The sequence below is a fragment of the Macrobrachium rosenbergii genome, chromosome 20 (genome assembly GCF_040412425.1).
Source record: "Macrobrachium rosenbergii isolate ZJJX-2024 chromosome 20, ASM4041242v1, whole genome shotgun sequence".
In the NCBI taxonomy this organism is placed as follows: domain Eukaryota; kingdom Metazoa; phylum Arthropoda; class Malacostraca; order Decapoda; family Palaemonidae; genus Macrobrachium; species Macrobrachium rosenbergii.
In genome coordinates, this window is record NC_089760.1 from 34,002,437 (window position 1) to 34,020,213 (window position 17,777).

The 17,777-nt window shown below is 36.1% G+C and overlaps 1 protein-coding gene across 1 annotated transcript in view; it reads right to left on the bottom strand.

Annotated features, from left to right (window-relative positions):
- Nucleotides 1-4,153: 4,153 nt before the first annotated feature.
- LOC136849236 (tigger transposable element-derived protein 4-like) overlaps nt 4,154-17,777 on the bottom strand; it is a 42,062-nt gene continuing 28,438 nt past the window's right edge. The window contains exon 2 of the mRNA XM_067122468.1: nt 4,154-17,265. Coding sequence (XP_066978569.1) covers nt 14,876-17,209 — 2,334 coding nt within the window. The 5' untranslated portion in view covers nt 17,210-17,265 and the 3' untranslated portion in view covers nt 4,154-14,875. The remainder of the gene's footprint in view (nt 17,266-17,777) is intronic.

A 17,777-nucleotide genomic window follows, 5' to 3' on the forward strand; every position in this document is an offset into this window, starting at 1 on the left:
TCTATTGAATGAGTTAAAACTGTTATTAACCTAAGTTAGAGGAAAGCGGCGTGCGAGGTCGTACATGACCTAGGGTGATGGCGGTGGCCTAGTTAACTTAAATTTGGGGAAACATGAGCATATTTCATCGGCGGTTAAGTAATTTGCCCCCAATAGGTAAAGGACAAACTGAATTTAGTTCTGCGACACAAGCAGCTGATTGGACCTTCATTTGTGGCATAAATTCGACAACTGGATGGTGAGCACTGTAATGTGGTCTAGAATTATTAAAGAAAGGAGTGCTGTAAGGCATTTTGACCGCATTAGGGTGTTCGTTAAAAACATCTCAAGATTAACTCAGGACCCACTTGGTGGGTCCTAGATTAACTTGACCCGAGGTCGAAGGCCGCAGGCTCCTAGAGCCATGGCCACCGAGAGATGCTAAAGCACCCATAACTTTACCTGTCTTTTAATGGTGACTGGACCACGCCATCTTCATGAATAGTGAAAATGGCCCATAAATCAATTGTAAATATCTTTATTGCATCCCTCACAAAGTTTTGAAGGCCTAACTCAGATTAAAGGCCAAAGAGGGCGACGCAGCCATCTTCCAGTACAAAAAAAAAAAAAAAATGCCAGCCTGGCCAACGCAAGGAGAGGAAAATGTAAAAATGAAGACAAGGAACAAGAATATCACTGTGGACATTGTAATCATTTCCCTTTAAATCTCAAGCTCCTGCGTAACCAGTTGACACTACTTGGGGTCTGCTTTCCCCAAGAGAGCCTGGATGCCCCCACCCAGCTGAAGCCTCTCCTCCGTGACTGCCTTCTACAGAAATAAGAAAAAAATGCGCCTAAGTGTCGTCGGCGCAATCGAGTTTTCTGTACAGCTGCTACAGCGTATAATCAAGGCCCATAAAACTTTAACCACGGCCCGGTGGTGGCATATCCAGTATCGTTGCCGGAAGCACGATTATGGCTAACTTTAACCTTAAATAAAATAAAAACTACTTAGGCTAGAGGGATACAATTTGGTATGTTTGATGATTGGAGGGTGGATGATCAATGTGCCAATTTGCAGCCCTCTAGCCTCAGTAGTTTTTAAGATCTGAGGGCAGACAGAAAAAGTGTGGACAGAAAAAAGTGCAGACAGAATGAAGTGTGGACGGACAGACAAAGCCAGCACAATAGTTTTCTTTTACAGAAAACTAAAAACCAAGGTGTGCTCCCCATCCAGATGAAACGACTTCCATTTTGGACTCCTTTACCATTTTGTTATATACTGTACGTTGTTTTGTTTGATATTCTTGTATCGCATTACTTATTCATCACATTTCGTTATTTATATCAATCTAAAATTCTATTCAGCGCTTCTTCAGACCCTTGCATAAAGTCCCTTGTATGTACCAGTTCTGACTATTTAAATATTTATCTCCCCCTTCCCGAACAAAAATTCCAGGCTACTTCCTTGGCCCCAGGATATTTTTCCTCTTACAACTTCTCTGAATTTAGTGATCACTTTTAGTAGTGTTTTGTATGACATGATTTGTTTATTTTGAAGTTGTTATGCATCTTCTATTTAGTGTGGCTATTTGTTTTCGTGCTGAACGTTTAGTTTTGATTAATTCTCATCATTTTGCCTCATTTTCTAGGAGTGGCACTTCCAAATACACATGTCATTTTTTTTTATATATCTTCTATTTGTGAAATCAGTATTGTTTAATTTTATTAAGGTTTGGCCATCTTTGTGTTCCCATTTGACAAGGCACCACATGGATTTGGTTCTGTTTTGAAATTGGTTCTTCCTGGGGTTGTTGATTGTTAGAGTTTAGTGCTGGAGGTTTGGGAAACCTTCTTTTTTACGACTTTCGTAAGATAGATTTTTCCTTGGATCAAGTATCCCTCTTACTTTCACCTCCTGTTTAGCTTCTTTTGCTGCCATATCTGTACTTGCCTTCAGTAGCTTTAATTCTGCATTGCAATATCCCCTCCATCATCCTCAATCTCCTGATCCTGTATTAGGCAGTGCATTAAGAGTGGTGATGAAGGCTTTTTATGATAACAGCAAAGAAACGTACAACACGGAAACCTGCTCGTACTACCACACACACACACACAATATATATATACACATATATATATATATATATATATATATATATATATATATATATATATATATATATATATATATATATATATATATATATATATATATATATATATATATATATATATATATATATATATATATATATATATATATATATATATATATATATATATATATATATATATAGTATATAATTTCAAAGATATTCCCATCTACCTAAGAACTTTGGAGTTAATTTAGCATTTAAGAACAATAATACAATGAAACAGACATTTATAAAGTACTCTCCCAGCAGTAATAAAGCATGTGTACACAGTACATCAAATAAAGTCCTGTGACAACTTTTATACTGGTCAAACGAGAAAATCTTTGAACAAGAGAGTAGAACATCATAAAAATGTACAAGATATACACAGGTGAACAGTAGAGTTTTCGTACAACAGTAAAACCAGTCGTACAATCAGATAAGTAAGGGCAAAAAAGATAGTTTTTATGCCAATAATATACTAGAAAGAAACATTTTCAAGTCCAGTTTTATCAAAGAAACCTTTTGTAAGAATAAAATGCATATTATTCAAAGCATGCATAAACTCAGTCTAGTAATTTCCATATAGAATTATATAAAATAAAAGTATTTTAAGAAACGCAGTTGACATGGTACAAGGGCAAAAAGGTGAGAGCCCTCCCACTTTGTTGAGTAGATTTGTAGAGCACTGACCTCAGACATCTCTCTTTTCTTCCTGCTTGGTAAATATTAAGTTTACAACTGCCCGTATGTTAGCTTGTACTGCCACTCCAGTATATACAAATTGTAAATGTATATATATGTACTGATCAGGATTTGTACCCAGTGCTTCATTTTCCCTGCTGTAGAACTGTATAATCCAGCTAATCATTATTATTGATCATTACTTTGATTTGTAGTGCTGTTTTTCCTTGTTCGCGTGAGCTGAATTAAGTATTTTTTCTGTTTTGAGAACAAGGAATCTAGACCAGTTATTTGTTCCAAATACAGCTTATGGTCAAAATAAACATGTATTAAATCAGCTCTAAAGTTTCTTTTCTTTCTTTTGTTGTTGATATAGTGCCAGCATAGCTATAATGGACTTTCCATTTCCTTTTTTGGGTGAGGGGATCCTTATTCATTGTCACTGGCAGATCGCAGTTCTTTTACCATCAAGTGAAAAGTTATTTTGTATGGTTTGCAATTTGACAGATTTCGTCCAAGAAAGCCTCCCACCCACCAAGGAGGCCTGCAGAGGATGAATGTAGTTCTCTTAAAAAATACTCACCATCCTATGAGAACTTCACCTTACCTTAAGAGTTGTCAGTCTGAAGATTGGACCCAACACTGAGGGTAAAGTTTGACATAATTAATTTGCCTCACTCAACCACATCGAATTCTACAGGTGAGGAGGCATGCCATCTATCCTTACCCTCCCTCTTGTCTAATAGTAGGGTAATTCATTTTCAGTTGTCTAATCCATATTCAAATGTGCACTTATGTTGTCAAGAAAAGGTTCATCCTTAAAGAGGAAGAGAAAATACAGCTGGAAAAAGGGGAAAAAGTCTAGCTTATTTAGTTTAGAGCAACTAATTAGGACCAAATTATGATTCAGACCTAAGAAGTTGCTCTCCAAAGCCCCTCAGTGCCAAAGGGCTAGGAGTTGAGGATGGGGGGGATTATGGTTGGGTAAAAAAGTATATTTATATGGCATACCATCATATAAGCTTCTGGACACTTATAAGATACCTTTTAAGGGACTAAGGTCTTGTTATCATTTAAAATGCTTTGTGTTTACCAACTTCAAAAGCAAGTTACAAGGCCAGCTGTTCCCTGTTACTCTGGTTTATCAACACTGCTGTTAATCTTTGAAATGCCAAGCAGTATAATAAATTTAGATGGGTGGTTCAAGAGTAAGAAGTACATTAGAAAGATCAAAACATGGTAAAAAACATCAGAGCTTTGAAAGTTCAGTGTAAAAATGCCAAGTACAGCACAGCAATACATGTACTCAATATTTTGTAGTTCAACAGTGCAAAATGGAAAATATACAACAATTTCAATCAGAATTTTTTATTAGAAAAATGATCAGGTCACCATGCACCTATATATACAGTAATCAGAATGAGCAACAATACATTCCTTGAAGTACAATTCTTATAATGCCCTGAAGTTTCATTTTAAATTTTGTCCAGAATGTAAAGAAATGAAAATTTTATAAAAAACAAATGTATTTGTTAACCTTAATCTAACAGAGGTGTCATAATGTATCAAGCCATTTCACAGTAACACAGCCATTCAATTGTAATTTCAAGTGTCTTAGTCATGCATAGATGTAAGCAACTTCTGATTTGCTCTTTACTATTAAATTTGACATAGCAGATATAAATAAAATGAGCATTAAATAGCAGAAAGTCAAAGAATAACATTTGTTCATCCCTTATACAATATAAATTCAGTGCCATGAAAGAAAGTAGCTTTGCAAAAGTTCACTGAAAAATGTAAATCAAATAACATCCCAACAGATTAGTCCTACCTGCAGACAATAAAAATTAAAGTATTAAAGCAATTCTCAAGAATGAGAGACAAATATAATTCATCTTTGATGAATCTAAATGGCTAAAATTAAGAAGGTTATATGTTGTAAAGTATAAAGAATAGGCAAGAAGAATATAAAGGAGACAAGAAAAGACGTGAGAATACTTTCACTCGAAATGTTCTCAAACCTTCTCTCAAAATAAATACAAAATCTTGTAGGCCCACTGATATACAAATGGCATCCAAAATCTTGCATATTTATTAAAAATAATGTATAAATAACTGTATTTTATATTAGATAAAGTAAGTACAGTACAGTTCCCTGTGGTTATTGAAGGGTCTCAGGGATAAAGCAGGAATAAGCTACAATAATTAGTTAAAACTGTGTCTATCTGTCATTCAAATTATTAAACAAGTTTATCCACTGACCCTTAGCTTTAATCATAAACGAAAACCAAACTTCATGGAAGTCAAATAAGTAACAAATCCAAAAATCAATACTTCCCTTCTTCAAGAAAACCGTGACCAACTGAACTTTTAAGACAATTTAAGAAATCAAAGCAAATTATTATAACTGTTAGATACTGAAACATAAGAGATGTATATTCTGTTATTATAGATAGTACAGTAGACTGAACACATCAAGCTTTTAAATTAATTACAGTGCCACAGAAATGTACACAGTCAGAAGATTCCCAGGTCAACTATTGCAGCATAAGGTTCCACAAATATTTTGGCCTTAATCGGAAAAAATATTGCTGCCATCATCCAAGTCAATGAAAATATACTGATTATTATTATTATTATTATTATTATTATTATTAAAATTTAAACAGACTACTGAGTAAACATTCATAACTTTCGTAAGGCTGACCCTAAGTTTGTTCAATAGATTAGATATTATTAAATTCAGAAAAAAAATTTAGCAGCTGGATGAATTGAAAACGTTGAAGATTGACAGAATTTTTCTGAAGGATTTATTTGAAAAGTTAGTTATAAAAGATTTGTTTGAAAAATTTAACATTTGTTGTTGATTAAAAGTGTAACCATATAAAATGTTTAACTTTAAGTGTTCCGCATTCATTGTATTCTGGATTTGGGTCATCAGGGTTCTCAGGTATTTGATGAGGAATTAGTTCAAAGATGGGTAATATTACCTTGGTGTAGCTCCCTTTTTGAACTGAAAACTTGAGTAGGGTTTACAGCAATATTTTAAATTGATTGTTATATTCATTATTCCACAAAATCTGGCACTTATTAAAGATACAGTTATGGGTTTTAGAGTACAAATAATTGCATAAGAATAATTTATTTCATTGTTCACAGTAGATGTAGTTGCTATTTATATATTTATCAGCATCTACATTTGCTGCCAAAATGAGTAGGGATCCTACATTTTTCAGGATTTATTTCAGCTTCCTATAATTTTTTAGAATGAAACCTTCATCTGCAAGCCTACTTAATACAGTATGTTCACTTTTCATAATGACACACTGTGTTCAGCTTTGCTAAATCAAGCAATTTAACCATACTTAAAATTAATCTTAGATTTTCAAAGTGCTGAGCCAAAGGCAATGTCACAAGCAGTGAAAGCATAAGTATGTTTTCTGTTACACAGGTTGATTTGTTTGCTATGATAAACATTTTCTTACCTCAGAAACTTGTCATATGTATTTATTCAACATGTTTCAGTAAAAGACAATTGGTAATTTTCCATAGGTCTGACTAAAGTACAGCATTCTTGATGAGGAGCTTGCCTAATTATGAAACTTATTTTACTGTTAGTCAACAATGTTATGAAAAAACTTCATCCTTAGAATTTGACACACAATAGTATAACAACTAACACAGATAATTACATCTGCAATGGAACTGCCAATTAACTTGCCAATAAAGTGAAACAGATGTTTATACTCAGCTAGATCAGAGTGTAAGTGGATTTTAAACAATTTAAAACAGCAGAAGAGAGGAAAGTATTAGTTTACCCATATCTTATACCCAACACCTGTTGGTTATTAGAATTATAAACTACTGTAACTCTTAAGAGTTACAGTATTTTATAATTTACTTAGCCATCTTGCATATGGTCAGCATTTCAGAATTATTGTAAAACAGTTTGTCTACTTGAGTATGACCATATCAGTATTGCATATTTTATATAAACTAATCTTCTATAAAAGAATAAACACATGTCTACTGTACTTCACTAACTTGAAACTCAAAAAATTCTCATTCATTTACTTTGATGTCTTTTCAGGTTGCAAAAACTATGGTCACTTCCTTCATGAAAGGGTACTGGTACTGTAATATACACAGCACAGTACTGCAATATCCAGGTGCAAAAATAAAATTATGAAAGTTTTTCCAAAATCCACCACCAGATAAAATATGTACACATTAATAAGTGAACTCTGCAAATGTCCTTAGCTTTTCAAGGCCACGTTATAAATATCAATACATGTACAATGTAAACAAAACTAATAACCACAGTACTTGAAAATACATTCTACAGTTAACAGTAATGCCATTCCAGTTACTCTAAAGAGAACAATGGCAATATTATTTTGAATGTAAAAGAAGTGTTAGCAAGCAAACATTCTCTAAATTACTGTACAAATGTTAATGTATCACAAACCCTTATATCATAATATTTTAAGTACAGAACAAGATTTGCAGAAATTACATAGTAGTTCTTGATAGAACTTGGCAAAACCTATTAAGTACATTATACACATTTCCACACCAATGGAATTTTTCAATAAAAAAGATGTGATTTGTTCCTCTTTATTCAAAGGGTACAGGCACAATTATAAGGCAGGATGTCTTACGGTCTGCTGTTATATGAAAAAATTAATGTCCTGCTAGGACAGGTTTTCGAAAAATACTTCAGAGGACTCAGAATTTAGATATGCTTTAGTGAGGAATGCCATCCATGGTTCCTAAACTTACATACAGAACCTAGTATCTCCATAGATAGAATTAGAAGTTATTCAATTCCATATTGTATGGGATTTGGTGTCCCATGCAAACATCTGAGTAACAAGATCAAACTACATCCTGCAACTTTCCTTCACAGAATACAGTAGAGTGTTGTACGTGCAATATATATTGCACTGTCATGTGTTTTCATTTTCTTACCAAAGTACTATAATTATCAAATAAAATTAATAAATATATAAAAGGCAAAAAATATGTAATTATTTTTTAAATCATAGGAAGATTATATGAAATGAAGACATCTCAGATACAGCAGCTCTTTAATTTACAATAAGATAAATGCTAAAAAGTGATAGAAAAGTCTTGTCAATGTATATTATTAAGAGAACAAAAAATTATATTTCATAGTTACAGTAAAGTGAATAGGTAATTCCAAAAGGGTTCTCCTAACATCTTACAATTCGCTTTGAATTCTAAGTAGCCAATATAGAATACAAGACAAGGCAAGACTAGAAAAAGGTGCCATTTCAATTTTACTAGTCATAACAGCAACTTGGTGCAAAATCTGGCAGTACAGTGTCCTTAAATAATGCCAGCTTACAAAGGATAAAACACAAGTACAGTATATTAAATAGCAGCTCCTGACACAATCATCCCATCAACACAAAGTGAGGTAACTGGCTATTGATTCAAGGAGTCCTGCCAATTAAAATTCAACCAAAATCAGATGAATCTGACATTCCTTCATTCACACATGTATAACACAAATGTTAAAAGTATCCTCTTTAAGAAGGCTAGTAAGTGACAATAGCTGCAATACTCTAAACTGTACTAATTAAACCCCTGCCTATTAAATCATTGACATTAAAAATGTAATGATTGACTTCCCATTTACAGTAAAGAAAGGTGCTTGACTACAGGCAGCATAAAAAGTTTATGTAATTTTGGATGACTTGAAAATTTCAGCATTTGACTAAGTCTTATTAAAATGGTTTCAGCATTGAAGAACAGTCAATAGTGCCCTTTAAATAGTGACTCGGTTTAACAACTTTTTCAATATTGTATTTACAAATGCTGCAGATTTTGTTCCTACATTAATGAAACATTTCAGTATGTTATAAAAGCCAAAACCTGAGGTGCAACAAAAGTGCAACTAACACAGTATGTGATTAATTTCAAGCTGCATCCTTAAGGACCATTCTTCAGGTGTGCTTAATATCTGAAGTAGGATACAGTATGTAATTAAGTCCACTAGGAACTAATATTATTAGCTATATTAAACTGATCATACAAAAACACTGAATGTCAGACAACAAACAATATATTTGAAAAGGCACAACAGAAATGAAAACCTAAAATAGCCAACAACTGAACAAAAATACAAACAAAAAACAAAATAATAATAATTGTGGAAGTACAGAACTTGAATACTAGTTTCTCTTTACTAAGGTATAAGCATAAATAAATCTGAAATGGCACATCAAAACAGGATAAAACTGAAAATATAACATTGGTTGAGATATCAGTGATACTGTATCAAAACTGAGGGTAAACAGATGAAAACCGTCAAGACACCAAGCGAGAATGCCACCATGACATACTGTAACTTAAACACTGAAAAGGCACTAAAAAGACCTTAAAGACTTTTCATTACTGATAGGGAATAATACCAAATATTGGCATGTAAATAAAAATTTTTACAGTCAAGTGTACAGTACAGTATCTATATCTCATAGTTATACCTAGAATAATATGGTTATCAAGACTTTTAAGCAAATATATCCAAAATTTAGACATTTCTGTTTCATAGCATGAAAGCAATTGTTTCACATAACCCTGTGCCACCAAACGGAAGGGAAGGAAGGTCTCATGGATTTCTGAACTTATAGTTTGTAATGTTTCTTGCCCAACACTAGGAGACAGACAAGGGTAAAAGTGCCAGACACCACAATCTCCCATGTGTTGAAAAGTGCATTTCTGGTCTCTCCGGCTACACGTACAGCATGGCTTGCACAGCACATTGTAGATGGTGCTATGGATTCTTTGCAGTGTCTCTTTATTTCAAATTGTATTGCTTTCTGCTTTTCCCATCCATCTGGTGCTATGTGGTTTCTCACCACCTAGCAGTCCAATATCTTTAACTTTACCATATTTCAGTTTTTCTCATTCATTTAAGAACAAATCCTTCAGGCAAGCATAATGAGAATCTAGAAATGTGACCTAGTGATCTTGTTAAACTACTTCTAACTAATAATGATGACAATAATGAAAACTTAACTCTTTAAGAATCTGTTGTCCTCTTTGTCAGCTTGAGTACCAAGATTATGCTAAAATTAGCCAGCTATCCAGATACCGATGTGTCCATAAACCCTAAGAAGCATCAAAGTAACAACTTTTCAGGGTCATGCTGATGTCCCTCTTGCCTCTCTACTTGCTTGTTCTAAACAACCTACAGCCAGCAACTTACTGACTACTGCATCATTGCCATTGTTGTGGGATCTTGACTGATTAGTCAAGTAATTCTGACCCCTTTGTAGAATGTTCAACCTACGTCTGTGACCTCAGGAGGGATGTTTCCCATCCAGGTGTAGACATCTGACCCCTTCTCTGTACTCAGTCATGTAGAATTCTCATCATCAAAATTTTTCTTGATTTTGGTTCTTTTAGTTTGTCCTCACTCCTGATCAATCTCTTTGACAATTGAGCCAAGTAATATTCAAAGATACATACTTTGTCTGAAGGTATTTCTCCTCTGACCTTATGTACCACTGATTATTTTAAAAGCCTTGGAAGGCAGTCTGAGGTCATTTAGACTTCTGGTCCATCTCTTGACATATACAAAGACCATGGTATTCTGCATCCTTGTCTGATTCCCTTGCAAAGGTTAGCAGGTCCTTCCAAGACACTCTTATTAAACTACATCTCAAGAGATCTGACAGGGTTCTTCGGAAGCTCTCTTGTTTTTGCCTCTTGCTGTCTTCAGATGTTATCAGGGTATTTTCCGTAAGCCTCTATACCTGCTTAACTTTATACCTGCTAAATTCATTGGGAAGTCCATTCCTCCTGGGAGTGATGACAAAATTCCTTCTTCATAGATGCCTGTCTTCATGGTATTATACTTCCAACATCCAGGAAGAAACAGGTCATTCTCTGGGCTGTAGTTACATCTCCCAGCAGATTCCTTAGTTTCTCCAGAGTATATATCCTTGTCTCTGTTCCTGAAACATCTCTAGGACTGGCTGAGTCAGCATGGGGTCAGTCCTTTACTTTGAAAAAAAAAAAAAAATTCCTTTTCTTCAGTTACACTCTAGTTCTTGATATGACATCTCTCCTTTGTATTTGTGTCCACTTCAGCTGTGATGATTATGGTTGTGCCTGACACCTGCCATTGTCTCCCCTGTGACTAAGCTACTATATCCTACTTGGATCTAGTCAAAATTGTGCTTATCCCATGGGGACAGGGGTGTTAGTGCCATCAGTGCACGACATTTATAGCCCTTTACTTTAACCCCATTCCTGTTTCTTCACTTCATTCTTATTGTCCAGACTTCAAACTGTTAATTTTTGTGCAACTGTGGGGGTTTTCCCCCAGTTCTTCTTTAGATCAATGTACTGTACTTCATTTTCTTTATTTTTGGATTCCTCTGTCTTGCTTCCAACTCCCTCTTTTCACTGTCTTAGTGTTGAATGGCTAAAGTGCTTGTCTTGACAGTGTACATTTCATAAATCAGTCAAGCAGTCATAACTATGTTTATTTCTCCTAGGTGTATTAATAACTGGTATCTCCTATCTCACTTCCATCATGACTCTGTTTTAGACTGGATGAGACCAGTTCTAGGAATTGCTGACTGCATACTGATTGGGCAGTGTTAGGTTTCTCCAAAATACTCCAGTCTTACACAGGCATTGTATATCCTATATGAATACCGTTTTTTTAATATGGCTTCCATCTACTCCCTAAATCTGGTTTTCCATGCTTGGTGCCTTCCCATGTACAATTACAATAGGCTCATACTGTGCAGTATGGAGATTGGTACCTTCATCTCTGTCAGGTATATCCATGCAGTATCCATATCTACAGTGCCTTCCCAAGCCTACACTATTTTTGGTGTATTTCTTACTGGTGTCTCCTTTCCATTTAAGATAATCTTGGTGATCCTTAGTCCACTTCATTACTGGCATATCTACCTTACAATAGTGTAAACTCTACCTTTCCCCGATCACCAGTGCTCGTGTGGTGTTTGTCAAAGCTCATGAGCTTTGACAAATATCACAGGAGCACTGATGATCAGGGGCAAAGGTAGACTTTTGACTGGTGTCAACATTCTTGCCTAACTGGCCCCCCCTACAGATGTCTCCCATACTTATGTCCTAAATTTGGATGATCTAATGCACTGCAAAAACTTCTCTATTTGAAGAGTCTCTGGAAAGACCACTGAAACATCAGTAGCAGGAATTTCAGTTGTGGCAAACACTATCTTCTTACAACCATTTGCATATTATGCAGATTGTTTTCCAATCACAAATTTTACCATTATTGCTCTGATGCTCTTCAAAAGCACCCTTCTGCAGGAATCAGGATCCAAGGGTCTAGAAATAATGCTCTTAGTCTTGGATCACTAAGGAAAGGAGCCAGAGAAGGTTAATATACTCCATAGAAAAAGAGTGGGAACTCTTTCGTAGATAAGGCACTAAATTTCTTTGATTCAGAGGCAGAAGAAAGCATGAGACCCAGACTCCAGCCCTTTGTTTTCCTATTGATTATCCTTCCCCTCACATCATCAGTCTAGTACACTTAAATAAAAAATCACCTTTCCTGCATAACCTAACTCTGCATGTCAAATAATGGGAACGTGTATCTACCTCTAAGGCAGCCATGAACTTACTGCAAGGTTTGTCATTAATGCCTGAGAATGCATATCTGCCTTAATACTGTACATAGGTTAGACAATGGCATTCATGGCAGAAAACAAAGGAAAAAAAACCATATGAGCCAAACACAATTACTCTCCAATATAAAGAAACTTCACCCCTTGTACTAGATAACTGAACTTACAGATGTAACCAGCAGGATTCCTGAAATCTGGTAGTAGCCTTTGCATAACATGAAACCAAAAGCAACTCGTTTCTTCCATATTTGTTTCATTATGCCAAGAATTCAAGATCACTAAATGACAAATTTTACATATGGAAATACCTTCAGCGCAGCTGGAAACCAGCCATTTAATTCTAACAAGGTTGTTAGGCAGTTAACTAATAGCGGCAGGGTGGGGAGTCCCACCCTTCTGTTCAGCAATGCACTCACTTACCTTCTGGCCAGGTAACAGAATGAGGGGTGGCTTGAGGTGGGCAGTATATGTAAAGACTTTGGGTTTTTGTGTTAGGAAAAATACAAATTACTGTAAAATTTGCCATTTGTTCCTACACGAATACAAACCCTCGGTCTTTACATATGGAAGACTTACTTTCTGGTGGGAGGATTCTGAGTAAGCTTCTGAACTGACTGATGGTTTGCCTCACCTGGGCCTCTCTTCCTGGTCTTGTAGAGCAAAGGAAGGAGTCCCATGCCTCTGACCTCTTGAACATATGAGTGTTCAACTGCCAGACTTCTGGGTCTTTCAAGTGAATGGATTTGAGAAGCATCATTGATTTGAAAAAGTCTGGATGAGCCTTTAATGTTGGAGACAATACTAAAGCTAAAGATAACCAACGGGTTTGTTTTATTGTCAGCCCCTCTCTCCCCTTGCTAGAGAGAGGGTAGACTTGCTCATATTAATCTACAATACATTAGATAATACAAAGTAAACTTGGAAAAGTAACTTACCTGCATCTAAGCCTGTTCCAGCACATGCCAGTTCACCAAACAATCCTCTGCCCGTGGGAAGAGGATGGGTATAAAAGAGGTAGGGAGAAGGCCAGTCACACACACTCACTCTCTTTCGCAGCCGTACACCTTATGCGAGATGCTACGTGTCTTGCTAAGGGAACTGGATGAGCTACACAACTTGTTGAGCAGCCACCACAGGACCCAAGGAAAAAGTGTCCAAGGACCTAGGGGCAATATCCCTTAGGTAGAAGGAGATGAATGTGGTCTGCCACACTCCTTCTTTCAGTACCTGATAAACCAACAGGTTCTTCCTGAATGCAAGGGACGGACAAATGCCCCAGACCTCGGGAGACGCCTTTTTTCTTGGCCGAGCCAGTACTAACAAAGTCGTCGACACCCAGGCCTAAGCTGTTGAGTCCTCTTAAGGTACACAGTACCGCAGCACTAACTGGACACAGTAGCATCTCGTCTGGTTCATTGCCAACAAAGTCCCATTTTAATGGACAAAATATATTTTTATAATGAATTTATCCAATGAGGAGAATATAAGGGTTTTGTCATGCTTTGTGGGCATGCAGTCGTCATGGAGCTGGTAACCAGGAAATCATCTAGAACTTGTAGCTTGTAATAGATTGCATTTAACTTGAGAGGTGTTTCCATCAATTCTGTCTTCCATGTTCAGTTAATTATAAAAATGTTCATGAGACTCAGACTTTGAAAAAATGCTATTATAGCAAGCAGTAGACCTTCAGGAGATCATGAACTACTAGGAGGGTCAGTACAAACACTAGGGAAACTATACATAATGGTGCAAGAAAAAATGTCAAGAAATATTAGAGGATCAGCCACAACAAAAAGGAAAGAGATGAAAATTCTGTTAAAAATGAACACATTTGCTTACCAAAATGTAAAAATGAAATTAAGACAAGTGATATATCAGTGAATAACAGACCTTAACTGTACAATGATAGCATCAAATGGATCAAATGGGAAAACTTCCTCTCATATGACATAAGAGGAACCCAAGCAACCTACTAGCAATGCACTGGATACAGCTCAATATATTGGTTAATAGATAAATTCAGATTGAAAGCTTTTGGTGGTACCCTCACTAACTTGTCTGTCATCCTGTGGTGGAGAGCAAATTATCAACTGGTGAAGTAAAAAGACTTTACAAACCAAATATTAGGTAGTGGAAACTTTGACAAAGCAATAAGTTGTACCTGAATACAAAATAGATTTCAATAAATAAATAAAAATAACTTGAATATATGTGACTGTATCGATTCTCTATTCAAATACAAAAGTACCAGTACACTTTAAATTAAATAGCATTGCATATTGATTTACAGCAACAGATTTTGAGTAACTTTAAATTTGCTAAACCCATAATTATCATTTTGATAATGTCAGCTTGGAATATGCATAAAAAAAAATCATGTACAATCACAAACAGATTATGTATATGCAGAAACAATCAATGTGTACTAGGTGTTGTTGTCTGAACTTCAATACCTTTTCTACCAACCTGACCTTTATATATAAGATATTCCAAGTGTGCCAGGACACGAAACATTTCTTGTGCTCCTTCCTGGTACTGGATGTGCTTCCTTAGGGTTGCCAGTGCAGATTCAACATCCTCTAAGGAAGGGCCAGTTTCCTCTTGACTTCCTTTGTCAGTTTCATCCTCATCATCTTCTTCATCATCATATTTCATATCATCATCTTTATCAGCTCCTGTAACAATGGCTAGTATATCATCATCATTATTAAGATTGCAAACTTGAACATCATCATCAAAATGAACATAATCCTCAAAGGTCATATCTGGAACACTCAGACCAAGAGTCTGTAGACAATGTAATAGTGTGAGATTCTCAGCACCCATCGACTGTTCTTGTGGAGGCGGATGGGTATTCCAATATTTGGATATACCAGCACGTGTAAAACTTCCACTGATAGTTACATCACTTATATTATGCCATGCAGCTGCTAGTTGATGAAGACAAGTGAGCAGGGTCAGCTTAACATTCACTCGTCTTACTCGCTTATTATCACAAGGACCCTCTCTCTGGAGCTGGTTAATAAGAGTTTCTAAGACCCCACGACGATAATTTCGCTTGAATTCCACTACAGCACCATGTTTTAAGGGCCCATGAAACCCCTGGGGAGTTACTACTAGTTTCACAGCACGAAGGCCAAGAGGAGCTTTAGTGTGCACAGGAAGAGATGAAGCAAGGATTACTACGCGTCGCCCCTGTTGCACAAACCAGGAGTCTACATCTTGTAACCAAGCACTAAAACTGTCACTGGTCATCCAAGCCTTTTGATTAGCAATATACTGTACAGGTAAGCTTTTAACATGCCGAAAGCTAGATGGTTTGGAATGCTTACCTACTACAAGAAGAGGAAACTTTTCTACTCCAGACATATTTCCACATAATAAAACTGTAAGTCTCTGTCTACTACGAATTCCTCCAGCACATCGTTCACCTGCTAGTGAAGGTGCCTCACTTGGTAATACGCGATAAAAGAAGCTCACTTCTTCAACAGCAAATATATCACCAGCTTCAAATTCTAATAATAGTTGAGGTAGTATAGAGGACTGCCATTCGCTTGATTTCACTTCTGCAGAATTATTGACGTCTTTTTCCTGTGTTCTTCTAGATGATGGAACACGACCAAAGGCAATATTTTTCCTTTTCTTAAAACGATCTAACCAACCATGTGTAGCTTTAAAATCAGTATGGCCAAGTTTGCTAGCAAAAGCCAATGCTTTTGAACAAAGAACTGAGCCTGATACAGGTACTCCTGAAGCTACAGCCTGCCTATACCATGAGTAAAGTGCCGCTTCAATGTCTTCTCGTTTAGGGCCTTTTAAACGTTTACTATCAGGATGAAACATTCCTTTTTTCCAACACTGTAAATAACTATTTGCTTTTTTCATTATAGATTTTATTGTTGAACGATTAACCATGTATTCTTCAGCCATATCTGATTGTTTTTCTCCACTATTAATGCGCTTAATAATTTCAATTTTCACTTCAAGGGACAAGCCATTTCTTCGTTTATTGGCACTGTTTTGATGTTCAACTTGGTGATCTTGCCAAGCTTGAGAAGAAGGAAAATTAGTATTACACAAAACACAGTTCCACACTAAACCCCCTCCTTCAGGATCTTCAATAGGAGATGGAACTTCTAAAACTCCACCAGAATCTTTGAATTCTGAATCCTCCTCTACACCTTGACGTGCTTCTTCCTTCACATAGTTCTCATTTTTTCTTTTCTTGCTATTTACATCTTGCGACTCCTTTTTCTTTTTCACTGAATTTCCTCCCAAATCACTTAGTGTTTGGACTGGTGGTGGTTCTGTTCTTTCTGGGGTAACAGGCTGTTGATACTGGGGCTCTGGTTGAGTAGGCGTTGTGATAATGGTAGTTGAATTTGCATATTGCATGTCAGTTGTGACAAACTGGTTCCTGCCATAATGTGGAGTTCGATCTGTAATGTACTGAATAGTCGAAGGAGGAGGTGGGGCATGGGCATGAGCAGGAGGAGCAGGTTGATGATGGGCTGTGGGAGGAGGTCGTGGTACTTGCTCAAAAGTGGGACGGGGATGCGTATCATTACGTGTATACTGACGCTGGAAATGTTCTGCAGGGAACTGATGGGGTAACACTGGAGCACTAACTGACAGAGAAGGCTGATGGACTGCTACAAGGGAATCTGAATAGCCCATAGTTGCTGCAGCAGCTGCTAGCCGCTCAAGCTCAGTGCACGTGCCACTGTTGAGACGGTGTAAGTCCTCCATGCTGTTCTCTCACCACTGACATGAACACTTGAAAGCTGTCATACAGGTGAAGGTACCTGAAAAAATGGAATACTTTATTATACTATATAAACATATGCATATACTGTACTGTATTATATATACTGTACACACACACACGCACACACACACACACACACACACACACACACACACATATATATATATCCCCCGGTTCATTCCGGCTATATTCGAGGTTCTGACGCTTTTCAAATATATTCATCAGAAATTATTTCCTGGCTTATGTTCCGGGGTTACGGCGTCGTCATATATATCCGATATATAAAATGGCAGAATAATCATAATTTGAAGGTTTTTGATGTAAAACTCAATAATAATGCAGTTTACATCGTTTTCAATGCATTAAAAGTAAGGTTTTCTTATGATTTTTGACGATTTTCGGCGATGTTCCGCTTATATTTTCGGGTTATATACTATATATATATATATATATATATATATATATATATATATATATATATATATATATATATATATATATATATATATATATATATATATATATATATATATTTACATACACACACAC